At 58.6% G+C, this 25,818-nt stretch overlaps 3 protein-coding genes across 6 annotated transcripts in view; 2 read left to right on the forward strand and 1 right to left on the reverse strand.

Annotated features, from left to right (window-relative positions):
* PTK6 (protein tyrosine kinase 6) overlaps positions 1–4,703 on the forward strand; it is a 9,365-nt gene extending 4,662 nt beyond the window's left edge. Inside the window, 4 exon segments of the mRNA XM_027086754.1 lie at positions 1,181–1,362; positions 2,473–2,630; positions 2,864–2,933; positions 2,936–4,703. Coding sequence (XP_026942555.1) covers positions 1,181–1,362; positions 2,473–2,630; positions 2,864–2,933; positions 2,936–3,154 — 629 coding nt within the window. The 3' untranslated portion in view covers positions 3,155–4,703.
* The window catches only part of EEF1A2 (eukaryotic translation elongation factor 1 alpha 2), a 40,927-nt gene that overhangs the window by 8,529 nt on the left and 6,580 nt on the right, over positions 1–25,818 (forward strand). Inside the window, exons 1-2 of one of the 4 annotated variants that reach the window (XM_027086740.1) lie at positions 17,665–24,159; positions 25,376–25,597. In XM_027086740.1, the coding sequence (XP_026942541.1) occupies positions 25,454–25,597 (144 nt within the window). In that variant the 5' untranslated portion in view covers positions 17,665–24,159; positions 25,376–25,453. Of the gene's footprint in view, positions 1–17,664; positions 25,598–25,818 lie in introns of those variants that run through there. The other 3 variants (XM_027086743.1, XM_027086741.1, XM_027086744.1) reach the window with 3 other exon arrangements.
* Positions 4,706–6,119, reverse strand: PPDPF (pancreatic progenitor cell differentiation and proliferation factor). The gene is made up of 5 exons (XM_027086753.1): positions 5,988–6,119; positions 5,484–5,564; positions 5,183–5,260; positions 4,999–5,095; positions 4,706–4,924 (listed from the first exon to the last, which is right to left on the reverse strand). Exons 2-5 carry the CDS (start codon positions 5,536–5,538, stop codon positions 4,807–4,809), a joined length of 348 nt encoding a protein of 115 aa, XP_026942554.1. The 5' UTR covers positions 5,539–5,564; positions 5,988–6,119; the 3' UTR covers positions 4,706–4,806.

Genomic DNA, 25,818 nt, shown 5'->3' on the forward strand with positions numbered 1-25,818 from the left:
CCCCCCCCCCCCCCCCCCCCCCCCCCCCCCCCGCCTGCCATTCACCAGACAGCCTGGGATTGCTCATCAGCCTTTTCTGTTTTAAGAAAGGATTTAAAATATCTTGTGATAAATGTACCATCCGTTCATTGCAGGAATTTGACAAAATACAGATAAGAACAAAGACAAGAACAGCCACTCATCATTCCTACACCTTCGGTGAACTGAGGCCATTTTAATCAAACGCTTGGCGTGGCCTGCCCCCCCCCCCCCCCTTCTGGAACACCCAGGCCTGGTTCTCACTGCTGTTCTCTCTTCCTAGAAGGCGCTGTCCCTCCTTCTGGTGTTTGTCTGCTTACACACTCACTCGCACACACGCGCTCACACACCACGTATCTCGTTGCTGCACAGACCTCATCATCTATAACAAGCCCCGGTGTTTCATTAAACACCCAAACCAGACAGTCGCAGCCAGTTCGTGGAGGCGCCATTGTATGCAGATGCAGCCCAATTTCAGAGACGCTGAAATGGGAGAAACGTGCACCGTAGGATAAATGACACCCAGTATGCCTATGTGTGTATCTGGGGGTATATTTTATTTTATTTATTTTTAACATCTTTATGGAGTATAATTGCTTTACAGTGCTTGTCAGTTTCTGCTGTATAACAAAGTGAATCAGCCATATGCATACATATATCCCCATATCTCCTCCTCCTTGCGTCTCCCTCCCACCCTCCCTATCTCACCCTGGGGAGTATATTTTAATACGGCCACATTTGCAGTGCTTTTCACTTGATCTTTGCAAGCAGTTTCCTGTATCACTAATTGTTCATCAGAAATGAAATCCTGACGGTCTGTGCACCACCACGTGGATGTGCCACGTCCACTCAGGTGCCTGTTTAAACCTTTTGAGGTTTTTAACCGTGTAAATAATGCTGTGATGAACATCTTTGTACATACGTCTTTGAGTTCCTATTGCTTCAGTGTGGACTCCCAGAAGGAAATTCCAAAGGGTATGTATGGACTGTGGTAGCTCTGGTACCTAACAGCCCTCCACAAGGGCTGCAGTGGGTCCACAGTTCCAATTTTAAACCAGGCCATCTGCCCTTTGTCCCAGCCCCACCCCTGAGCGCAGGAGTCTGCAGAGAGGACTTGGCCCTGGCTGGCCCCACTCACGCTGGCCTCCCCTGGCCTCTGCAGACTCCGATGAGAAAACCCTGCCCATCTCGGAGCTGGTGGGCATTGCAGCACAGGTGGCCGGGGGCATGTGCTACCTGGAATTGCATAATTACATCCACGGGGATCTGGCCGCCAGGAACATCCTCGTGGGGGAAAACAACATCTGCAAAATCGGGGACTTGGGGCTGGGCAGGCTCATCAAGGTAAGGCCAGGGGAGGGCGGAGAGCAGAGGGTGCCGGGAGCTGGAGGTTCCCGTGGGCCTTCCGCCCTCAGGTGAGATGTGGTCTGTGGAGCCCGAGCTGGGTCTTTTTTTTTTTTTTAATTATTTTATTTTTGGCTGCATTGGGTCTTCGTTGCTGCACGCAAGCTTCCTCTAGTTGGGGCGAGTGGGGGCTACTCTTCATTGCGGTGCGCGGGCTTCTCATTGCAGTGGCTTCTCTTGTTGCAGAGCACAGGCTCTAGGCGCGCAGGCTTCAGTAGTTGTGGCACGTGGGCTCAGTAGTTGTGGCTCGTGGGCTCTAGGCGCGCAGGCTCAGTAGTTGCGGCACATGGGCTTAGCTGCTCCGCGGCATGTGGGATCTTCCTGGACCAGGGATCGAACCCGTGTCCCCTGCATTGGCAGACAGATTCTCAACCACTGCGCCACCAGGGAAGCCCCCGGAGCTGGGCCTTAACGAGATCAGGAGGCTCCTGGGAGGGCAGTGCAGGCACTTGGCTGAGCCCAGGAGGACAGCTACACGGGGCCAGCTCGGGCGCCCAGCGGCTGGGGGCAGCACAGCAGGGCATGGTGCGCAGGTGGCAGGGCGTGGGGGGAGCGGGCCCACCCCTCACTCGCCCTTGGCCAGTGTCCTGCTTCCATGCTCAGCCTGGCCCAGCAGGCAGGTGATACCAGCGCCTCCGGGACTCTCAGTCACACGCTGAGAAATTGAGGGGCTCCTTTAATCGTGATGACCCAGAGCTAAGCGTCAGCCATTCCAGTGTGCTCCTCGAGCGGGCCCCGGTGCCACGCCAGCTTGGCTGCTGACCCACCGCCCCTCCCGGTGTCTCCTTGCAGCTCACTTCTGGAGAAACTGCCCCTTGTCCTGGGAAGCTCTCTGCTGGGTTTTGCGACTATGGTCCTCTGGGGCAGGGCCTGTTGGGGCGGGTTCTGCCTGCTCAGCTCCGGCAGCACGGGTCCCAGGGAGCCCTGATGCAGTGTGGGTCCCGACCGCACACTTGCCCACCAAGCACTGGGCTCCCCGAGCCTGTCCATGCTGTGGGGAGGGAGGGTGCAGGCGGCCCCCAGGCCCGCCCCCAGCGTGTCTGATCGCAGAACGTCTACCTCTTCCATGACCACAGCATCCCTTACAAGTGGACTGCCCCCGAGGCACTCTCCCGAGGGCATTACTCCATCAAATCTGACACCTGGTCCTTCGGGGTTCTCCTTCATGAGATTTCCAGCAGGGGTCAGATGCCCTGCCCAGGTACTGGGCACCCAGTGTTGCCAACTGCAGGCAGGGCGGGAGGGGGCCGTCACCTGGACACGGCCCCTGCACCATCACTGGGTGCCTGATGCCTTCCAGGCGTCACCGTCCAGAGGGAGGGCGTTAGAAGTGAGTGCCGGGGATGCAGAGGGCGAGGGCACAGCCCAAGGCTTCCTGCGGGAGGGGAGGGCGGCACTGGCCTCCCTGCCTCCACAGTCCCTCTTGTCCTGCCCGCCACAGGCATGTCCATACCCTCCTGAGGGTAGAGGCGGCCTACCGCATGCCCTGCCCCCTGGAGTGCCCACCCACCACACACACAAGCTGATGCTCTCGTGCTGGCACAGGGACCTCGAGCAGAGGCCCCGCTTCAAAGGGCTGCGGGAAAAGCTCTCCAGCCTCAGAAGGTACGAGAGCCTGCTGCGTCGGCCGCCTCCTTGCCACTGCCTGAAGGCCAGGCCAGCCCTCGTGAGGGGCCTGAGCAACCTCGGATCATGGGAGTGGGCTGACCCAGATTTACTGAGGATTTGCTGAAGGTACCAACAGCTCCCAGAATCAACCGGACACTCCCGAGAAGGGGCTCGGGCAGCCCTGGGCCCACCTGTTGCCCAGTGCAGCCAGGAGCTGGGACTGCCCCTCCGCCTGACACCAGCTCCTGGAAAGTGCTGGGACCTCCACAGCCAACACCTGCCCTGGGGCTCCAGGAGCCAGGTCGCCCCTCCTTCCAAAGGGAGTGGACCTGTCCCTGGTCCTGACCCAAAGCCCACCGGCTGTCAGGACCAGGGCTGAGCTTCCGGGCCGTGCGCGGTGGGGACCGAGGCTTTGGCTGCACTCCCTGTGCCCTCTGGCCTTGCCTGAGACCTGGATATAAGGGGGTGTGGACCCCCCAGTCCTCTGTGGAGACAGGGGCACTGACGCCTGCTCCCCGGGGCCAGCCGCTGCTCCTATCCAGCTGCCCCCGGGGGGCCTGGGGGGCCACGTCTGGACACTGTGACCGAAAGGACTGGGTGGGGGTCAGGCTAACTGTGCCTGGACACATTTGAGGGCAGGCAGGACAGAAGGTGCAGCCTTTGGGGGCCACGAGCCACCCAAATGCCTTGGGATGGACTCCCGACCCCCGTGACTTAGAGCGGAGCTGGGGCGGGGTGGCCAGCTGAGCCCGGCCTGCTAACCAGTGGAGACCACCCCTCTAGGCCCCCGCCCTCACACCAAGCCTCCGTCCGCTCCCTCACTGAATTGCCCTCTCCTGACCCCCAGGCCCCGGTCAGTCTCTGCCGGCCACTGAGGCACGTGGACGCCACCAGCCTACCCCCCACGCCTGCCCCCAGGAGGCCAGCAGAGGATGAGACGACTCCCCAGCCACACACAGAGCTCCCAAGTAGGACTCTGCCCAAAGCTGGGCTGCCCCGGGTGGGGCCCCGTAGAGCCTCCCACACCCCCTTCCCCTCACCCTTAGGCTGCCGGGGGCCCTGCCCAGAGTGTGCCTTACAAGAGGCTACAGGAGACGCCGCCCTTACTGGAAGGCACGTGGGAGAGAGCAGGGCGCGTGAGCTGCTCCACACCAGGCTGAGGACGGCCTCCTCGAGGGCGCCGGGCCCCACGTCTGAGGGCTCCGGACCCAAGCCAGAGACCCTGTCTCCTGCCGCGGCAGCAGGGGCCGAGGCGGGCTTACTCCGAGGACCCCAACCTCAGTGGCTGCCCTGGGACTGCCTGCTCTCCCCGGCTCCCCAGGATAGCAAGGCACCCCACCTCTTCTCAGATACAAGGCTCCACACTCACCGGAGCTGTCTGCCCACGTGAACCGGAGCCAGATCTCGGAGGTGGCCCGCTAGGGAGGGACCCCAGGAGGGCCCAGGAAGTGAGAAGTTTGAGGGGTTGGTGACTCCTCCCGCGGGGGTGGGGGTGGCATGGAGCTCACACACACACCATGTGGCTGCTGGCTGCTTGTTTATTTTCTACTCGGTGCAAGGCACAGGTTAGAGGGTGCCGGGAAGGCTCTCATGTGGCTTGGACAGTAAAGAGTGGAGTTCTCTCAACTTCCTTTTTGGTGTTTTGCTGTTTTGATATTAAAAACCCAACTGCTTGTGTTGGTTGCAGCCTGATCACTCTCAGGGAGGGGAAGGAGGGGGGCTCTGATGAGCCCAGCGCCTGGGGAGGAAGCCCGCCCGGCAGCTGGTGGTGGCCACTCAGGACGGGGGCCTGGAGTTGGTTTGGCCAGGCTGGCCGCCAGGCTGCTGCTTCCCCACGGCTTCCCGAGCCAGGTCACAGGTGATCATGCCGGTGGAGGCCTGGGCTGGTTCTGAGCTGGAGGAGAGCACGTGGTCAGAGGCTGCTACCACCTGCCCGCCCCCCCACGGCCCCCAGGAAGGTGGACTCACTGCTCTGGGGACTCCAACACTGTGGCCATGAACGGGAGAGTGGACTTCCCGAAAAAGAAGCTGGCCCACCAGTGTCCCGGGTCAGCTCTGGGGAGACCTGAGAGAAGCAAAGTGAGGTCACGGTACTGTTACCCACCCCCTCCAGTCAGTCCCTAGGAACAGCCAGGGGTGGACCTGCGCTCACCGGGGTGGCGGGGGATGCCTTCCCCAGGGTACTCGGCACTTCCGCAGGAGCTGTTACTGGAAGTGGAGCCCAGGCGGCCTGGAGAGAAGAGGCCAGGTCAGCTCCACCTGGTGAGGGCCCTGAGCCCCCAGCCCACCGGACCAAGGGCTGGCTTTGCCTGCTGCACAGGCAGTGCCAGGGGTCCTTAGCCGCTCACTCCCCACTCGGATACGGATTCTCAAGGAACTGGAGCTGACACCACAAGCTGGGTGGGGGAGCGCGGGTCAGACTTGGTGGGGGGGCGGGCAAGGGGCTTACTTACGCCGGTAGTAGTCGTGGGTGGCCACGAGTGAGCCGCTGGAGGGGATGGCTGCCATGCTCTTGCTTGTGGGCTGGTGGAAACCTGCGCACGCGGGGGTCGGGGAGCCCCTTCGGTCACCGCTGCCTCTCGCGAAGGGCACTCCCCACCGGGACCCCAGGGTCAGCCGCGTGGGTTCTCGGGAGGGGCGGACGCCAGGTTTGTTTACCGAGCCGAGGCGGGGCTCCGGAACTCCGGGACCGCCCTCTCCGCGCGGGCGGCTCTAACCAGCCCGAACAGGCCGCGCGGGACAACAAAGGCGCTTTGTGCGCGGGGCCGCCGGCCTGGGGCTCCGGGAAGCGGCCCTGCCTGCAGCCGGCGCGCTCCCAGCTCCGCGCCCCGGGCCCTGCCCGCCGCCCCCTCCCACCCGCGCTCTTCGGTCCTCCCGGACGCCGGGCGGTCCGCCCCGCCAGCCGTCGCTCCTATTCGGGCCGCTAGACCCCACCCACGCGCCGCCCGGGCCCTCACCTCGGCGGCGACCCCTCGCGGGCCTCGGCGCTCGATCACGGACGGCGGGAACCGGGTCGCTAGGCCACTGAGCCCATCGGCACAGGAGACCGCGGCCGACGGCTCCACGACCCAGACGCGCCGGGCACGCACGCGCGGACGCGCCCCCTTATATGGCGGCACCGCCCCGGGCCCTGCGAGCCCCGCCCCGATCCAGGCCCCGCCCCAGCCCCGGCGAGGCCACGCCCCTGCCAGGCTCCAGTCCCGCCCAGGACCCCTGCGAGGCCTACTAGGCCCCGCCCCAAGCTCAGCCTGGCCCCGCCCCGCCCTGCCCTGCCCTGCCCCGCCCCCGTGGCTTGGCCCTAGCTGGCTGCCCTTGGAGGAAGTCCAGCCCTGCAGCGTCCGTCCGACCTGGGCTGCCCGGGCAGCGCATCCAGGCCTGGCCTGGGCTTGGGGTGGTTAAATAACCGCTGCCCCAGTCCTAGAGCAGGGCCTGTCTCCCTCCCACCTCTCGTCCCACCTTCCCGGGCCCTGGCCATCCTTTTGGACCCAGGCCTGCTGCTGGTCCAGCCTGTCTCCACCTTTCCAGCTCCGTGGAGGCGGCGGGGGTGCCGGACGGTGGCCCCTGCACTTCCGGTCTGTTTCTGCCGCTGCCCCCAGTCCTGGGCTGAGCCCCGCAGGCCCAGCCCTCGCAGTGCCCCTCTGCTCTGGCCTTCTCTACTCAGGATGGGGCACTCCCCACTCTCACCCATACTGGGGGGACATCTGCTCAACCAGACGTGGGCCCCCGCCAGCGGGTGCCCTCCCCCAGCTGTCGGCCTGGGTGCCACCCAGAACGAGCTGTGTGCCTCTAGCTTTCCAGCCCTTCAGGGACCTCATTGCAGGTGGGAAGCTGGGGAGCCCACCCATGTCTCCCTCACAGCTCTGGGGGCTCTGGAACCCACTCCCCGTTCTCAGTGCCAGCTTGCATCCAGCTGCTTGCAAGGCATGGGTGGGGGAGGAGGGAGAGAGGAAAGGAGGGCAGGCAGAGGGGAAGCTTATGTCAGTGGGTGGGGTAAAGACCTCTGTTTGGGGATGTCACCAGTAGCTGGAGGCGAGGCCCCCAGTTTTGGGCAGCCCCAGAATGTTCCGTGCAGGGCCTGGGCCCTGCCACACCCTGGCTCTTCAACTGGGAGGAGGACTTCCTTTCCAATGTGGAAATCGGCCTTCCCCGCCCCCCGCCCCCGACCCCTAGCCTCCCTCTGTAGGGAGGGGAAGTCCCCCTGTCCTCTCCCTGGCTCTTTGGCACTAGGCCCTAGCTGGGCAGTCTCGCCCCTGCTGGCTGGGAGGGTCTCAGGAGATCTGTGGTGGCTTCGGTGGGGGGCCATCAGGAAGATCCCATAACCCCCTGGGCTGGGCCCTCTATATCCTCACACCCCCTCAAGGACCCCTCCAGGATTCCTGAGCCTCAGTCCAACTTCTCACTCAGGAGACGGAGAAACTGAGGCCCCAGAAGGGGAGCAGCCTTGCTGCCCCTGAATGTAACCCTTTATTGGGCTGTGTGGGGGTCAAAGCTGCTGACCTCCTAACTGCGACCTGGCTTGGGTTGCAGTGTGGCCAGGGGACCCTGGAGGAGGTGCAGCTACCTGGCCCAGGTGACTCTCATTCCTTCTCGGCCTTCCCCGTCTCTTCCTGGTGTCCCCATGGACTGGACCTCTGCTGGTCACTGGGAAAAGGACGGTTCCAGCGTCTCTCCCTGCCACCCATCCAGCCACATCTTTCATGGGCTTCCAAGATAACCGTGGTTCACAGCGAGGGTCAGCTGGATTGCTCATAGCCGTGAGACAAGACCCTGAAGGAGGGACGCGTGGCCCCCAAGCCCTCACCCCAACCTCCCTTCACAGCCAGAGACCTTTGCTTCCCAGGGTCACCACAGGCACGGCCTGGCTGTCTTCCTGCCCTCCTCCAGGGCGTTAATTCTGGATGGTGACTTTACTGCAAATCAAATTTAATTCTTAAGGACCATTTGCCATCCCCCACTCTTCCCATGCTCACCAAACCCTGAGCCTGGTCGTGGATCAAATGTACCAGGGCCCTGTTGCTCGGTTGTTGGCCACTTGGGTCCATGTGGGCTCTGGCCATCAGCTCTGCTCAGGGCCTCACAGAGCTGCCCACTGTGCGGGGCAGCCTCTCCCCTCTGGTCTCAGCTCTGCTGCCAGCCCCTGACCACGTGTTTGTCTGGGATGGGCAGCAGAGCGCCCTCACCCCAGCCCACCGACTTGCCCGGTTGCACGTGTCTACCCCTCCTGCCCTCCCCTGAGACACACCACCGGTTGGAAGCTGGCAGCATCGGGGCCGTCCCCAAGTGGGGGGCAGCCCCCGGCGAGCTCGAAACACGATTGGACTGGGTGTTGTGTGGTTTGCGAAGGTGGCGGGTGCCAGCTCTGGCCGCGTGCTGGGGAAACTGAGGACAAGGGCACCGCCTTCATGGGTTTGTGGTAGGGACACAGGAGCCAGGCAGGGGCGCTGACAGGGGTCTCTGAGTGAGACGGGGGCCCTGACTGGACCGTGTGCTGCTCTGTTCACCCAGTGCTTGGGTTGGCTGAGCACCTACTGTGTGCAAATGGCTCGGCCGGGCATGGGGAGTGGGGGTGAGTCAGGTAGGCGCCCCTTTCAGCAGAGGGGCAGGCCTAGAAGGAGGGTCCCCACTCTGTGAGGGGGGACCGGAGAGGGGTTGTCAGGCTTCAGCTGAGGGGGAGCTGGGGAGGGCCCAGTGCTCAGAGCTGCCGGGCAAGAGCAGGGGGGCTGCTGGCCTTGGACGGGGTGGGGGGCCAGTGGCAGGACCTGCAGTGGGAGAGGCAGCCAGGCCTGAGGGCTCACTGACAGGGCAGATTGGTCAGTGCAGTTGACATCAGGAGGATGGAATGTTCCAGCAAGACCCAGGCTTGTCTTGCTCTGAAGGACCCTCAGCCACAGGGCTCTCTGCCCCTTCTGTGAACTCCCGTGTCCCTGTGGTCAGCGGCTGAGTGTGTGGGCATCTCGTGGGGTGCCGCTCATGCATGCCTCCAACAGGACTGGGGTGCCAGGGCCCGAAGCTGGGGAGGCCAGCATGAGGGGCCTGCCCAGGGCCATGGACCGCTCATATGGTCAGGAGGGGGTAGGGTTTGGCGAGGTGACCTGTCCAAATGCTGAACCTGGTGGTCACTGAGGAGGGGACACAGCTGGGGGAATGAGGGTTGGTGCCATTCCGGGGGCCCAGGAGGCACGCCGAGTACTCCCGGGGGAGGGGGGAGCAGCAGTGTGAGAAGTGGGAGGCCAGATGGATCGGGGCCCCTGGGGTAGAGCCATCCCATGGCGGGGTCTGAGCAGAGAGAGCTGAGACTTGGGGGCTGCTCTGAAGAACAGGGTCAGCTTAGGGGCAGGAGGGCCACCAGGGCTTCTGCTGGGAGGGGCTCGGGGAGGGAGGCTGGTGCTGGCCTTGCTGCTGTGGCTTCCAGCCATCCAGAGCCATGGGTAACCCGCCGGTGAGGCAGGCAGTGCAAGACCAGGTGTGCCAGGGGTGGTGAGCAGTAGCCCCTGCCCTCTCCAGGCTCAGTCCCCAGAGGCTGAGGACGTGCTGTCTCAGCACTAGTGCAGGGAGGTGCAAAGGCCCTGGGGCTGGAGAGAGCCGTGGTGCACTGGGCTGTGGGTATGGGGAGGTTGAAGTCAGGTTCTGCCTCCTGGAGGGGAGCAGAAGATGAGATGTCTCAGGGGCTCCCCAGGGGATGGGGTGGGGGAGAGCATGTGGCACCTTTGTCACTCTGTGCCGGCCTCACAGCCTGGGCCATCCCGCCCCCGGGGCCTCCGCAGCCTCTCCTCCACCCGGCTCACAAACAGTGCCGGGCCCCTGGGATGGCCCCGACACAGCCACACCCCCATCTGTTCCCCGTGGGGCCCAGGCTGCTGCCTCCCTGGGGCTCCCTGGGCCTGGCTCAGGCCTGGGCAGCTGGGGAGGAGGGTTCGGGGAGGGGGGACAAGTACCGGGAGGGGTTCTCTGGCTGCCCCCTGCCCAGCTCTGGGGGCTATTGCTCCCTCTTCCACATTCAGAGCTCGGTGGCCCTCAACTCTGTTCCGTTCTCTCCACCCAAGTTCTCTGGCTTCGGCCGGCAGGGCCCTCCTTAGGCTGACCAGGCCACGTGACGCCCTCGCTGGGCAGAGCCTGTGAAGCCTGTGCCTCCGGGGCTGAGGGCGAGGCCAGCCGTGCCCTGGGGTCACCCTTGGCCGCCAGGGTTTGGGGCCCTGGGCTGGCAGGGCACGCAGCTGTGACCCGCTGTGGCCACTTCCTGTCTGGAATTCCCTCCTCTAGAAGTGTCTTGGGAGCAGCTGCTGACGCAGAGGTTGGGGTGCAGGATGTGTGTTGGTGACCTGCACCTGTGGGGGGAGCCGGGAGGACGCAGCACTGGGCGAGAGGTGGTGTCAGCTCAGGTGGCTGCCCAGTGGGGCTGCGGCGGTCCCATGGGGAGCCCTGGAGCGAGGAGAGACTGTCAGGGTGACCTGCGTCAGGCCCCAGGCAGCCAGCGGGGGAAGTGAGCCTGGGGTGTGGCGGCTCTGCGGCCCAGGCCGACCCTGGAGGAGGGGCGGTGGGGGCCGTGTGCTGACCACTCCTGGCCGGGCGGGGAGGCCTTCCCTGAAGGAGCCCTGGTGGCGGCGTCTCCCACCTCCCCAGGCCACCCTCCAGCAGCCTGCGGGGCCAGCCTGGCCCTGTCCGCCTCACTCTCAACCTCACCAACGGCTTCAAGATCAGATAATCCAAAAAGAGGGTTTGTTTTGTTTGTTTTTTTAAAAGCGGATGTGTAAAGGCTGCATTACTAAGCCAGGAAGGTGGGGCTCCGCCAGTCACTCCCCACAGCTGGCATTGGAGACCCTGGTTAGAACGGGGGCAGGGGTGAGGGGTCTCGGCCTCCATCTGGTCCACCCCAGCCCATGCGTAGATGGCACGGGATGACCCCCAGAGGGCCTGCACCCCCGTCTGGTGTCCTCGGAGGCGCTGGGTCCACCTCAGGGCCCTTGTCTTGCTGGCCACCCCCGGGTGCGGCTCCAGCCTTGGGGAAACACAGGCTCGTGCAGGTTCCCAAACCCCAGCGGCCAATGGTGACCCGCGAGGCCTGGGCAGGGGCTGCTCCGTCTTCAGGGTGGGTGGTGACGGGGTCTGGGACAAGGGCCAAGCTCAGGAGAGGTCAGCCCTTCCCTTCCACTGGCCCCAGGGGTGATGGCCCGTGTGCTTGGAGGCTCCTGCAGGGCTCAGGGTGGGCAGGCTGGGCGCGGGGTCAGGACGCAACACGTGAGCCTCCAGCCACCCGGGAAGCGGTGACAGGAAAATCGTCGGGAGGGCTGGAGATGGCCACACGCAGGACGTCTGCACTGCGGAAGGGGCAGGACGGCTGATGGCCATGGGCCCCCAAGGCTGGGGGGGCAAGGCTTGGGCCTGGGGTTCGGGTCCCAGCTGTTCCCGAGCCCCATCCCCTCCCGCCAGGATTGGGGTGGTGACGGCACCTTCCTGATGGGTGTTCCGTGAAGACCGGACGGGAGGGGCCGTTGCTGTCACGATGCCCGCGTGGTTGCTCTGGCCGCAGGCGTTTGGGGGTGAGGTGAGGGCTCTGGAAAGTCCGAGCAGGGTGGGGCCCTCGGGGCTCCTCCACCTGCTCCCCACCAGGACCACGGCACGGGCCGCCCCTTGCCTTCCAGTCAGAAGACCTCTTCTCTGGTGGCAGTGACTGCCGGGCTCTCTAGCAGGAGCTGGGCCTCTGTAGGTGAGGCCACCATCTGCAGAAGAAATAAAACTGCTGACGAATGTTTAATGAATGCCTACGACGTGGGAGCACTTTGCTGTTTCCCAGCGTCCTTGTCGGTAAAACGGGAAGCGCCAGGACCTGGCGCATGGCAGGTGCTTAGTGAAAGTCACTATTTATAGCACTTTTCACTACTGGAAATAACCTAATTGGTTTTTTTGCTGGTTAAGTAAAATCTAGGAGGGCTGACCCTGCACCTGTTCAGTCCCCAGTGGCTAAGAAAGAATCAGCCTGTTGTGGGTGTTCAAGAAATACAGTTGATGAAAGGGTGAATTGTGTAGTAAAAGACATTACAGGTTTCCAGCGTGAAGGCGTGAGGAGGGCAGAAAGACTCTCTCCCCAGAAAGCAAATACAAACCTGGGAACAACTGTCAGGAGCAAGCACTTTGGTGCCCTGGAGTTCCACCCGAGGCGTACGACAAACCAGCGTTTATTCCTCGAGAATACCGAACCTCAGGGTGAGATCTAAAATTACTCGGCGAGGGAATTCCCTGGTGGTCCAGGGGTTAGGACTCCAAGCTTTCATTGCTGAGGGCCTGGGTCCAATCCCTGGTACTAAGATCCTGCAAGCCTCACGGTGCGGCCAAAAACATTAAAACTAAATAAAATAGAATTAGCCAGGGCGAAGCGTCAGGAGAAGCAAAGCATCAGGAGAAGCTCGGCTGGCCTGAGAAGCAGCACACAGCCAGCAAACGCTGACTCTGGGGTGGCAGATGCTGTAATGACTGACAAAGGCCTTAAAGGGGCTGCTGTAAAAATGCACCGGCACACAAGCGTGAGCTCGTGTCAAATGACGGGGAATGAGCTTTGGCAAACACATTCATGATCAAAACCATGCAAACGAGGAATAGAAAAGGACGTCTTCAATCTTGTAAGGAGCATTGCTTACACCCGCGAACTCCCAGCAAGTACGGCCAACAGACACCGTGCTGGATGGAGAAAGACAGGGTCCTCCCACCAGGACTGGGTAGGGAGCAAAGATGTGCACTCTCGCGATGAATATTCAGCGTCTACTGGAAGTCATGGCCCGTACAATGAGGCAAGAAAAAGAAACAAAAGGCATACTGATTACAAGTGAGAACTAAAACTGTCCCTCTTCACAGACAACGTGGTGGCCTGTCATCCAGGAATCCATAAAAAGCCTAACTGAGGGAATGAGATTAGCAAGATACAGAGTCAGCGGCAAAAATCGTAGCCCTACATGCTAGGGATTTTACAAGCAGAAATTTTTGTAAATACCATTTATAATAGTGACACTCTGACATGAAACACTTAGCTATAAACCTAATAAAACACGTATAGGATTTGTAGGCCAAAAATTAAAGCTAATGAAAGAAATCAAAGAAGGCCCAATAAATGAAGACCCAACACAGTAAAGACATCGGTTCCCTCCACGCTGACATATAGGTTTAGTGCGATTCCAATAAAAATCTCAGCAAAAGTTTAAAAAGCTGTAGATCCTAAAATTAACACAGAAACACGAGTGATCTATGAGAACTAAAACCTTTTTGAAAGATAAGAATCTAGAGAAATTGCAATGCCCAAATCCTTTTATTGAGGTAAAATTCCCATAAACTAAAACTAACCATTTTAAAGTGGGCAATTTAGTGGCAACCATTGAATACATTGACAATGCTGTGTAACCATCACCTCTATCTAGTTCCAAAGCATTTCATCCCCAGCCCCAAATGAAACCCTGTATCCATTAAGCGACGCCCCTCCCTCAGCCCCATTAATCTACTTTCTGTCTCTATGATTTTGCCTGTTCTGGACGTTTCATATAAATGGAATCACACAGCATGTGGTCTGGTCTGTTGTGTGTGTCTTCTTTCACTCAGCGTACTGTTTTCAAAGTGCATCCGTGTTGGGCTTCCCTGGTGGCGCAGTGGTTGGGAGTCCGCCTGCCGATGCAGGGGACGCGGGTTTTCAAAGAACCACCTTTTGGCTCCACTGATTTTCTCTACTGCTTTTATTCTATATCACACTGAGCTCTTCTCTAATCTTACTACTTCCTTCCTTCTTCCAGCTTTGGGTTTAGTTTGTCCTTCTTCTAGTTCCTTAGGGTGTAAAGTTAGGTTGAGGATGTGAGATCTTTCTTGTTTATTTTTTTTAAACTTTAAAAATTTATTTATTTATAATTTAAAATTGTTGGCTGTGTTGTGTCTTCATTGCTGCGCACGGGCTTTTCTCTAGTTGTGTCGAGTGGGGGCTACTCTTCGTGGTGGTGCGCGGGCTTCTCTTGTTGCGGAGCACGGGCTCTAGGGACACGGGCTTCAGTAGTTGTGGCTCGTGGGCTCTAGAGCTCAGGCTCAGTAGTTGTGGCGCATGGGCTTAGCTGCTCCACGGCATGTGGGATCTTCCCGGACCAGGGCTCAAACCCGTGTCCCCTGCATTAGCAGGCGGATTCTTAACCACTGCGCCACAAGGGAAGTCTGAGATCTTTCTTGTTTTTTAATGTAAGTGTGTATAGCTATAAATTTTACCCTTAGCATCATTATTTTCTATGTCTCATAAGTTTTGATATGTTGTATTTTCATTATCAGTCATCTCTAAGCATTTTCTAATTTTCTTTGTGATTTCTTCTTTGATCCATTGGTTGTTTGAGTGTGTTGTTTAATTTCTACAAAGTTGTGAATTTTACTTCTGTTACTGATTTCTAACTTTATCCCATGGTGGTTGAAGAAGACACTTTGTATGATATCTATCTTAAAAAATCTACTGAGATTTAATTTGTGGGCTTAACACATGGTCTGTTGTAGAAATTGTCCCATGTGCACTTGAGAAGAATGTGTGTTCTGTTGGCGGGTGGGGTGTTCTGCACATGTCTGTTCCATCTAGTTGGTTTAGCACATTATTTCAGTCCCCTGTTTCCTTATCTTCTCTCTGGTTGCTCTGTCCTTTATTGAGAGGGGAGTGTTGAAGTCTCCATTAGTGTAGAACTCTCTATTTCTTCCTTCAGTTCAGACAGTTTTGCTGCATATATTTTGATGGTCTGTTTCTAGGTACGTAATGACTAATGACGTTGAGCAGTTTTTCATGTGCCTATTGACAATCTGTGTATCTTCTCTAGATAAATGTTTATTCATATCCTTTGGTCATTTAAAAATTGGGTTATTTGTCTTTTTATTATGGAGTTGTAAGTGTTCCTTATATATTCTGAACACTAGACCCTTACTCATTATGATTTGAAAATGTTTTCTCCCATTCTGTAGGTTGTGTTTTCACTTTCTTGATAGTATCCTTTGTTGCATGAAAGTTTGAAATTTTGATGAAGTTCAATTTACCTATTTCTTCTTTTTTGCTTGTGTTTTTGGTGTCATATCTAAAAATCTATTGCCAGATCCAAGGTCACGAAGATTTACACCTATGTTTTCTTCTAACCGTTTTATAGATTTATTGGGCCTTTGGTCCATTTCGTGTTAATTTTTGTATGTGGTGTGAGGTAGGGATCCAACTTCATTCTTTTGCAAATGGATGTAGAATTATCACAGCACCATTTGTTAAAGAGATTATTCTTTTCACACACTTCCTGATTTTAGCAATTGCTATAAAACTGCAATAATTGATTCAGTGTGGTCTTGGTGTGGAGATAGACACAAAAATCAGTGTAACAGAACAGAGTCCAGAAATAGCTCCACACATAGGTCCAATGGTGCTTTGAAAAAGGTGCAAAAGCAATTCAATGGAGAAAGTATAATCTCTAGACAAATGATGCTGGAAGAACTGGACATCCATATGCAAGAAAAATGAATCTTGACCTAAATCTCACACCTTATAGGAAAATTAACTCAAGATGGATATTGTATGTAAGTGTGACACGTAAAACTATAACACGTTTAGAAGAAAATAGGGGAGAAAATCTTTGTGATCTAGGGTTTGCCAACGTCAATGGATCATTCCACACAAGAAAAAATTGGGTGCATTGGACTTCATCAAAATGAAAAACTTTTGTGCTACGAATGACTGTTAAGTGAATAAAAAGGCAAGCCGCAGACAGGGAGAAAATATTTGCAAGTCAAATATCTGGTGAAGGCCTTGTATTCAGAATACATAAAGAGCTCTCAAAACTCCACACTAAGAAAATAAACAACCCACTGAAAGATCGGGCTAAGGCTCTGAACAGACATTTTTCCGAAGAAGATATACATATGGCTGATAAGCACATGGAAAGATGCTCAACATCATTAGTCTTTCGGGAACTGCAGGTCAAAACTGCAATGAGACACCACTTCAGACCCATAGAATAACTGTAATCAAAAAGACAGACCCATAACAAATGTTGGTGAGGATGTGGAGATGCTGGAACGCTCCTACATTGCTGTTGGGAATGTAAAATGGTGCAGCTGCTGTGGAAAACAGTTTAAATATAGTCACCATATGACCCAACAATTCTATTCCTAGATATCTACTCAGGATAAGTGAAAACATATATCCACACAGAGAGCTTAGACAGGAATGTTCATGGCAGCATCATTCCTAGTATGTAAAAACTGGGAACGACCCAGATGCCCATCAACTGACGAATGACGACCAAACATGGTGTAACTAAGGAATGAGGTACTATTGACACATGCTACAGTGTGGATGAGCCTGAAAACACTCTAAGTGAAAGTGTCCGGTCCTGTAGGATTCCATTTATATGAAATGCCCAGAACAGGCAAGCCCACAGAGACAGGAAGTAGATTCGTGGTTGCCAGGGGCTTGCTTCGGGGTAGGGGAGTGACTACCTAATAGCGCGGGGTTTCTCTCTGGGGTGATAAAAATGTTCAGAAGTTAGATTATGATGGTGGTTGCACAACTCTAAACGCGCTAGAAGCCACTGCATTACGCTTTCTATATGTGTACTTTACATGGATGAACTTTATAGTATGTAAATGACATCTCAATAACGCTGTTTGTTTTTAAAAGGATAAAAGACCTGAACGGAACCTCACTAAAGAGAATGCACCATTCAGCACAGGGAAAGTTCTTCAACGTCATCAGTTATAAGAGAAATGGAATTAAAACCAGGATGGGATAGCATCGCACGCCCATTAGAAGAGCTAAAACAAAATCTCCAACAAGAGACTGACGAGAACAAGTGCTGTTGAGGGCGTGGAGCAACTGGAACTCTCACAGGCTGCTGTGGTATGCGAGATGGTACCAGTACCCTGGAGACCAGTGTGGCCGCTTCTTAGAAAGTGAGTCACACGCCTGACAGATGATCAAGCGATCCCACTGCTGGGCATTTGTCCAAGAGAAATTCAAACTTATGTTCGCGAAAACCTGTACACAAATGTCTATGGTGGCTTTATTCATAACTGCCAAGACTGGAAACAACCCAAACATCACCTAGTGGGTGAAGGATAAGCAAATTGCGGTCCATCCACACACGGAATACCGTTCATTGTTAAAAAGGAACGAACCACTGAAACACGTAATCACCTGGGTGACTCTCAAAGCATTATGCTGAATGAGAGAAGCCGGACCTGGGACCTCCCTGGTGGCGCAGTGGTTGAGAATCCGCCTGCCGCAAGAAGGAGGAGCTATGGGGACATATGTCTATGTACAGCTGATTCACTTTGTTATACAGCAGCAACTAACACACCAGTGTCAGGCAATTACACTCCAATAAATATGTTAAAAAAAAAAAAAAAAGAATCTGCCTGCCAGTGCAGGGGACACGGGTTCGAGCCCTGGTCCGAGAAGATCCCACATGCCACGGAGCAACCAAGCCCGTGCGCCGCAACTACTGAGCCTGAGCTCTAGAGCCTGTGAGCCACAACTGCTGAGCCCACGTGCCACAACTACTGAAGCCTGCGTGCCTAGAGCCCGTGCTCTGCAACAAAGAGAAGCCACTGCGATGAGAAGCCTGCGCACCACAATGAAGAGTAGCCCCCGCTTGCTGCAACTAGAGAAAGCCCGTGCGCAGCAACAAAGACCCAACGCGGCCAAAAATAAATAAATGGGGGAAAAAAAAACGCTTTAAAAAAAGAAAAGCCGGACCCAAAAGATAACACACTGTAGGCTTCCATTTACATGACATTCTCAAGAAGACAAAGCTATGGTGATGGGGAAGAGATCCGTGACTCTGAGTAGGAGGAAGAGGTGAGTATAAAGGGCGAGCACAGGGGAGATTTTTAGGGTCTTGGGGGATTCTGTGTCCCAATTGATGTGGCTACAGGAGTCTGTACCTGTGTTAACATTCACAGAACTGTACATCTTTCAAAAAGTCAATTTTCTGTATAACTCAAAAATAAAAATATATAAATAACTTAAAAACACAACCATCACAGTAAAATTGATTCAGTTAAGAATTCTCCATGAGTGCTAAGTTGAGAGGGATTTTAACGAGGAAAAGGATACTTATCGAATCCAAAGTGCATCCTCATTAAGTATTTAATCATTACAGAGGGAAAAAGAGTAACTTCACGGCAGGGAAAGCTGGTGGACACCACCTCCACCAGTTGGTCGAGGATAACGCCACCACTCATGGGTAAGCTGACGTCAGGCACCTGCCCGTCTGACATGCATTGCTCCTGTGGAATTCCTGCCGGAAAAATAAAATGTGAATCTATTCATGCAGAAACATGAGAAAAACCCCCAGCAGAGGGACATCCTGCAAAACAGCTTGTCTCCACTCTTTAAAAACGTCTGTGTCATGAAAGACACAAATGGCCGAGGATCTGTTTCAGGTTAAGGAAACTAAGAGCCTTGACCACCAAAACCAACGTGTGATCCTGGATTGGGAAAAATACAGCTACGAAAAATATCCCTGGGACAAGTGACACAATTAGAAGCTGGACTGCAGATTGAGGGATTGTATCAACTGGAAACGTACACTGAAGTACTAAGGGGTCGAGGCAATGATTTATGCAACCTTTTCTCAAATGTTTCAGAGACAATAATATAAGCGGACACAGAGAGAGACAGAGAACAGTACAGCAGACAGGGCAGGTATGAAGAATTAGTGATGTGGATGCAGGGCATAAGACAGCGTTCTTGGTCCCCTTCTTGCAACTCTTCTGTAAGTTTGAAATTGTTTCAGAAAAGAAGTTGACATGTGTGGACTCAACTCCTGCTTCCAACAACAGAGAAGTGGCGGGAAGGCCAGCCCGTGTCCAGAAATGACTGTGAAACTGGACGAAGTCCGGCAGCAGCTGCTCCAGTCAGTGGACACTGGACCCTCAGGGCTGTGAGCTCTCAAGCGCCCACCCTCCTGGCTCCCCGGGGACAGTCTGACCACAGCCCTGAAGCAGGGCTCCAAGCAGAGCACAGAGGCCGAAGCTGAGGTTTTCAGTAGTTCAAAACTGGAAATGGAATACTACACAGCAGTGAAAAAAACCAAACACCTCCCAAATGCAGCAGCAAAGGCGCATGTCACAAACATGACGGCAGGTGAGAGAAGCCAGAAAAAAGAACACAAAGTGCACATTCCATTCACGCAAAGCGACGTATAGCGGGAGGGGCCAAGGCAGCGGTTGGCTTTGAGGGCATGAGGCAGCGCTCTATTTCTTGATCTGGTGGTCAAGCACGTTTCTCTAAGTTGTTCAAGGGCAGGCTGGAGCCCTGTCTCCCTTGCTGCCCGGTCCTTTCCCCGCCCAAAGCCTCCTGCATCAGTTCATCCCAAGACCCCCTGAGGTCACCGGCTCCTGAGGCAGGTTATTCCCAACTGCCCAGCTGAGGGGAGCTCTGTTCAAAGAGCAGAAAAGGCAGGCTGCAGAGTTGCTAAGGCTCTTCCTGTTCCCCAGGGAAATTTCTGAACCTGGGGGTGGGGAGGCTGGCTTAGCGCTGAGGCCTCTCCCTCCCCCACTCCAGGGGCCCAGGGGAACCGAGCAAGGTGCAGGAGAAGCTAGGTGATGCAGCAAATGCCCACCTGCTCCCTTCTTTCTCCTGGGCCCAGAGAAGGCTGGCCGTGGAGGGGGTTGGTGAGCCTGTAGCCCTCCCCTGGTTCTCCCCCGTGTCCCCAGCCCCACTGCAGGGCTGCCCCTTCTTGGCGCGAGAGGCTGGTCCCTCCCCATCTCTGGTTGGCCTCCCAGCCTGCAATGGGCCAAATGGGGGCCCTGGCCACTCCCTCTTCCTGGCGCCAGGCTGGAGCCCCTGACCCTGCAGGGCCCAGCCCGCCAGACCCCCTCTCTGCTCGCCGGAAGCAGGGGGAGCTGGGCTAGCGCAGGCAGGGCTGCCCCGCCGCCCCCCCCCCCCCCCCCCCGCGGTGCCTGGGGAGTGAGGGCCTGTGGGGAGGAGCCTGCGAGCCCCAGCTCCTTCACCATGGTGACGGCTCCCTGCTGCGTGGCAGGTACCGGTGGCCCGCGGCTCCAGTGGCCCCAGCATGGGTGGGCATGGGTGGGGGCAGGGCAGGCCAGCTGCCGAAACCTCTGAGGGGCTGTGCCCCCCTCTCTAGGCTTCCCTGGCTGGTCAGGTCAGCCTCAGCCTCGCAAACCCTCCCAGACACGCTGGGTTTGGCAGGAGGTGTGTTTGGGGGCCTGGATTGTCCAGTCAGTGGCCCCGACTTACTTTCACATGGCCCAGAACCCGAGCACAGGGCTGGCCGGCTGGTGGGGCCTTGGCTGGCCTTGGGTCTTGCTGGTGTGCACGTGGCCCGGCCCCGCTCCCTTCTCTGATTAGGGGCTGTGACCTTGCTCTTCTGAGGGGATCTGGTAGCCAAGAGCACCTCTTCACCATGGAGACCACTTAGCTTGCGGCCTCAAGGGCATCTCAGTCCCCTGGGTGCCCAGCCTGGAGAGCCAGGGGCAGGGGAATGTGTCCCTGGGCCGTCCAGGGGCCTGCTGCCCAGGTAGGCTGGGAGACAGGTGCGACTGACCCCACATGTAAGGATGCACACCAATGGCCTAGGGACAGAGGGCAGCCTGTGGCCCGAGGCCAGGGGTCGATGTCATTCTGAGACACCCGCAGCCCTCCCTCCCCCCCGCCCCCCCCAAGCCGCTGTCTGGGCCCCTGTGACCATCACCCGGGTTGCTGGTCCCTACCTGCTGGGGCCGTGGCCCCCCAGGAAGGCACACGCACAGGTGGAAAGCTCTGCATTTGCAGGTTATTATTAACCGGCAGTGACATCACCCGCAGCCAATGGGAGGCGGGTTTATTTCCAGGGCTGACAGCTTGATAACGGTTAATTTTAGCTGGATCTTCTTTCCCCAGGCTCGTGAAAATCCCTGCCCGCCAAAGAGGGGGCTGTCTGTGTCGCCCTGCCCCAAACAGCTCGTGTCGGGGCCTGGGAGCTACAGGAGGGGCTGAGAAGGCGGGGCCTGTACTCCTCCCTCTGCCCGCTGCCCAGAAAGTGCCCTGGGAGCCCGTACCAGCCTCATTAGCAGGAGCCCTTTCTTTGCTCGTCCCCCCACCCATACCCTTGGCTGCTACGGGGGCCGCTGTGACCAGTGGCTCAGGTGTGGGAAAAGGGCTACAGGGGCGGAGCCTGACCTGGGAGAGGGGAAGAGCGCAGCCGGGACCTGGGCGGGCTTGTCCAGAAGTACCGCTGCCCCAGCTCAGGCCTTCCAAGCCTTCCGCGAGCTCTGCCCTCCTTGCTGTGTGACCTTGGGCACTGTGCTTTGCTTCTCTGTGCCCAGCTGCCCCTCGGTCCATGGGTCCTCAGGCTGCCTGGGAGCCCCACCACGCAAGGCTTGGTGACTGTGGCTGTTCAGTGCATCACATAGTGTTTAGTATTGCTTAGTATTTCATAGTTATTCAGTACCAGTCAGTGATTAGTAGTTATTTAGTACTGTTCAGTGGTTGTTAAGTACGAATCAGTAGTTAGTAGTAGTCATTAAACACTATTCAGTAGTTAGCAGGTGTTCACCAGTTAGCTGGGCCACGCGGTGGTTAGCAGCTGTTCACCAGTTAGCTGGACCACGCGGTGGTTAGCAGCTGTTCACCAGTTAGCTGGGCCACGCGGTGGTTAGCAGCTGTTCACCAGTTAGCTGGGCCACGCGGTGGTTAGCAGCTATTCACCAGTTAGCTGGGCCACGCGGTGGTTAGCAGCTGTTCACCAGTTAGCTGGACCACGCGGTGGTGCAGCCCTGCGCTGCTGGTCGGGGTTAGGTAGCACCATACCTCCCTCCGTGTCTCCACTGTGTGAGCCCAGCGTCTCCAGACACCATGTTGCTCGGGCTCCCAGGGCCCTGCAGGTGGTCCAGCTGAGGACGGATGGGCAAGTCCTGGGGACTGGAGGCCTCTTGGGGGGACCACTGGAGACCCCTGCCTCAGGTCAGCGAGCAGGTCCTTGCGGGGGGACGCTGGCTTCCACTAGCAGCGGCCATTGCTCTGGGGAGCACGGCCTCCCAGCCCCTGGTGCGGGCAGCCCAGTGCGGTTTGGTTCCTGCCAGGCGACAGCAGCGGGTGAGCCCAGAGCAGAGAGGCGAGCCTCAGGCCTGTGCGGGCGTCTGATAAACACCCTCTGAGGCTTCAGGTAGCTGGAGATCCCTGGGGGAAGTTGGGGTGGCGTCCACAGGGACCCGGGCCTCCTGCCCCCTCGGTCCGTGCCATGCCAGCCTCCGTCAGTCACGGCATCTCCCAGATCCTGCCTAAGCTTCGGCAGAAGGGGACGCATTAAACACAGAGGCCAGCTGGGCAGGGCGGGGGGGCCGTGCTTTCCGCACAGGCGTTTATTTTTAATTCCTGGCTCCTGTTTGATGGCATCAGCAGACGAGGAGGTGCCGGGTCACTTGCCAGCCCCTCTCGCCCGGTCTGTGGGCGGACACAGCGCCCGGTCTATGGGTGGACACACTCCCCTCCCGGAGAGACCCTCCCCACGGGGCAGGGAGACCTGCTTGGCGCCCAACCACTGCCCCGGCCCATCTTTACTTCCTTACCTGCTGGGGGGGTCCCACTTCTGGGGGCTCCCCGTGGGCACTGCCCCATCAGGAGGTGCTGATCCCTGGGCCTCTGCTCCCCCCCACACATTTTTTGAGACCCTGCCCCAACTTCTCCAAGACCCTGACCCTAACCTGAGTGTCCTCGGGCTCTGAGGCAGATGGAGACACGGCCATGGGGAGATGCGGTAATGGGTGAGCTGACAAGGTTGGAGGTCCCGGAAGAGGCCATGACCCTGGTCTTCACTAACCCATCCCCCCCCCCCCGAAACCCATTTTGGTCATTGCCCTGGTCTGCCCAGGATCCTCAGGGACATCGCACTTCCTACAGATCGAGGGGAGGCCTCAGGGCCACAGCCTGGGACTCTCTCTGGGAGCTGATTTCTTTCCTTGGCAAACTCTGCGTCCCTGGGAACCCGGCCCATGTGTGCAGACCAGGGCAGCCCTCAAAGATTTCAGTGGGCTCTGGGGGCGGACTTCAAGTGTTCCCTGTACCAAAAGGGGCCCAGGGTGGAAAACAGTTCTTCCCAGGGCTTGGAGGGAGGGTGAGCTGACTGGATCTGTGGATGCAGCCTCAGGCCACTTGGCCGAGCTGAGGGGACCCTGGAGGCCACAGTTTCCGTGCCACACCACGGGGCCGGGGTGCAGAGCCTGGCTCTGGGGGCCTGCTGGGGCAAACCTGTGTGGCAGGCACATGGGGGGCAGGGGACTTGGAAAGAAGCAGATTCTGGGGTCCCACCAGGGGGCCTGCACCCCCTGGGCCACCCTGGAGAGATGCCTCAGAACACAGCACCACGTAAATCAGGTGCCGGCAGGACAGCCGCCCAGACGCCGACCTCAGCCACCCCCCAGGCCTGCCCTGCTCCTCCCCTGCCCCCACCGGCCCCATCCTCGCGGACTGGCCCTTCCCTGGGACCTCCTTTTGGATCCAAATGTCTTTTTGTGCTCGGCGCAGCGCTGCTCTCCCCTCGCGTGCCCGAGCCTGGCGTTTCAGCCTTGCGGGATCTGCCCTCTGCCGCTAGCTGTTTCTCTCCAGGCCTCTCTCCATCTCTGCGCCTCCCTCCTTTCGGCTCCCTCTCCGCATCCGGCTCTCGACGCCCCCGCCTGTTTGGCTCTCCCCGCCCGCGCTCCCTCCGGGTGCGTCTCGTCTCCGCCTTTGTAGCTCCCTCCCTCGCCACATGCTCCTCTCGCGTCCCTGTCGCACTCGCGTGCGCCCGCGGGCCCGCTGTCCCTGCATCCCTGCATCCCTCGCATCCCCGCCCCCGGCCCCGCCCGCGCCGGTGCCGCATTGCCGTACTGCAGGGGTGCAGTGCACTGCGCCTGCTCCGTCAATAGGTGGACCCCCCTCCTGGAGAGATAAAACCGCCGGCGCCGGCGCCGCCAGTCCCTCTGGCTGAGACCTCGGCTCCGGGTAAGGACGCTGGGCCTCCGGGTCCCCACCCCCGCCCCCAGCTTTCCGCAGAGGGTCCCTTCCCCGGGGACCAGTCCCAGGGGCAGAGACTGGTCGGCCCGGCGCCTGGCGAGGCTGCGCTGCTCCCCGAGGAGATCGGCTGCCCGCCCGGGGACTCCGGACCCAGCACCGGGGTCAGTCCCCCGGGCGGCCCTGGGTGGGGTGGGGGCACCGCGGTAGCGCTTGTTTACGGGGCTGCTGTGGCGGGGCCGAGTCTCCTGGGCGGTGGCGATCAACCTGCAGCCGTGACCTTGGGATCGCCGTGGGGGGGGGCCCTGTGGGGTTCGGGAAGGGTCGTCAGCGCTGGGGGCTGGTGAGGGTGGGCGCTGGGGGTGCCCCCCCAACGTAGAGGGGGAGGGGAGGCTGTGAGACCTGAGGTGTCCTTGCCACCCCGCCTCCGCCCGGGCAGGCGGTGTCCGCACCCTGGGGTCCGCACCCTGGGGTGCGCCGCTTTCTCCCGCTTTCCCTTCCCCAGCCACCTGCCCCCCCCCCCACGGGCTGCCTAGGTTTCTCCATTGACCTCCAGGATGAGGCAGGGGCTGTGACCCTGTGACCAGAGGGAAGGGGGAGGGCATGGCCCTCTGCCCCCACCAGGCTGAGGGCATCTCTGTCTGGCATCTGCTGAGCATGGCTGCTGGGGCCAGATTCTCCCTGCTCTGGACACAGCAGGGACCCCCACCTCCCTGCCCTACTGCCTGCCCCGTCCAGACCCCGGGGAGGGCCCGAGCTGGACACAGCAGGGACCCCCACCTCCCTGCCCTACTGCCTGCCCCCGTCCAGACCCCGGGGGGGCCCCGAGCTATTCTGGGTCCCTGATCTGGGCACCGCATCGCCCTGCTTGAGCTCTGGGCCAGGCGTCTCCCCGGTGCCAGCCTGCGGGCAGGGATGAGGGGAAGATGGTGCCGTCCCTGCTCGAGGAGGGGAGTGGGAAGCACTGACCGCCTCTCCACCGTGGCAGCTCTGCGGGGCGGGGGGTGGGGGCTGGGATCGGGTGGGCGCGGTGTCCCAGCCCAAGGCCGGGGCCAGGGCACTGGAGAGCGGGGCAGGGTGACTCATCACCGGCTCCTGACTGGTCACGGGGCTCGCCAGGCTGGTGTTCCTCGGTGTCTCCGGATGGGGTTAGCCTCTCAGGGTGGGGGGGCTCTGTAGGCACAGCACTCAGACGTGTGCGGCTACTGGGCTGTTTGGGCTTTTGCCCCCGGGCTCTGCTCAGCTAAACACGGAGACCTGGCTCCGGCCTCGGGGGCCCGGACTGTGCTCAGGGTGTGCTCCCAACCTGTGCAGGGCAGGGCTTTGCTGGGCTTCTCTCTGAGGCCCCCCATCACCTTTGCTCCCCACCTCGACCCACAGAGTCACTGCTCAGCGTGCCCCTCGCCCTGAGGCAGAACACCCCAGGTCGCGCCAGCCCCTCCCCACACCCCGGGCAGGATGGGCAAGGAGAAGACCCACATCAACATCGTGGTCATCGGCCACGTGGACTCAGGCAAGTCCACCACGACCGGCCACCTCATCTACAAATGCGGGGGCATCGACAAGAGGACCATCGAGAAGTTTGAAAAGGAGGCGGCCGAGGTGAGCCCTGAGGGGGGCTCCCACCTTCGCCTCCACCGTGAGGTTGGGTTCTCACAGGGCAGCCGGGCTGATGCTTCCCTGACCCCGGGGCACATAGCTCAGATGAACTCCTCTGGGGCAAGAGGGACGTGAGCCCCAAGGACCCCATGTGGGAGATGTGTGTGTCGCAGCATCCGGATGGGAAAGGCATGGGGGCAGCTGGGGGAGCCTCTCTCTGAGGA

Source organism: Aethalodelphis obliquidens, unplaced genomic scaffold (assembly GCF_003676395.1).
Source record: "Aethalodelphis obliquidens isolate GAN/ISIS:26980383/991018 unplaced genomic scaffold, ASM367639v1 scaffold57, whole genome shotgun sequence".
Taxonomy (NCBI): Eukaryota; Metazoa; Chordata; class Mammalia; order Artiodactyla; family Delphinidae; genus Aethalodelphis; species Aethalodelphis obliquidens.

Excerpts from the sequence above, each read along its gene's own strand:
- PPDPF (XM_027086753.1), bottom strand. The coding sequence starts at position 5,538 with ATGGCAGCCATCCCCTCCAGCGGCTCACTCGTGGCCACCCACGACTAC. Across the intron at positions 5,096-5,182 it reads AGGCATCCCCCGCCACCCCG|GTCTCCCCAGAGCTGACCCG; the intron begins GTGAGCGCAGGT and ends TGCTTCTCTCAG. Across the intron at positions 4,925-4,998 it reads GTGTTGGAGTCCCCAGAGCA|CTCAGAACCAGCCCAGGCCT; the intron begins GTGAGTCCACCT and ends GCTCTCCTCCAG.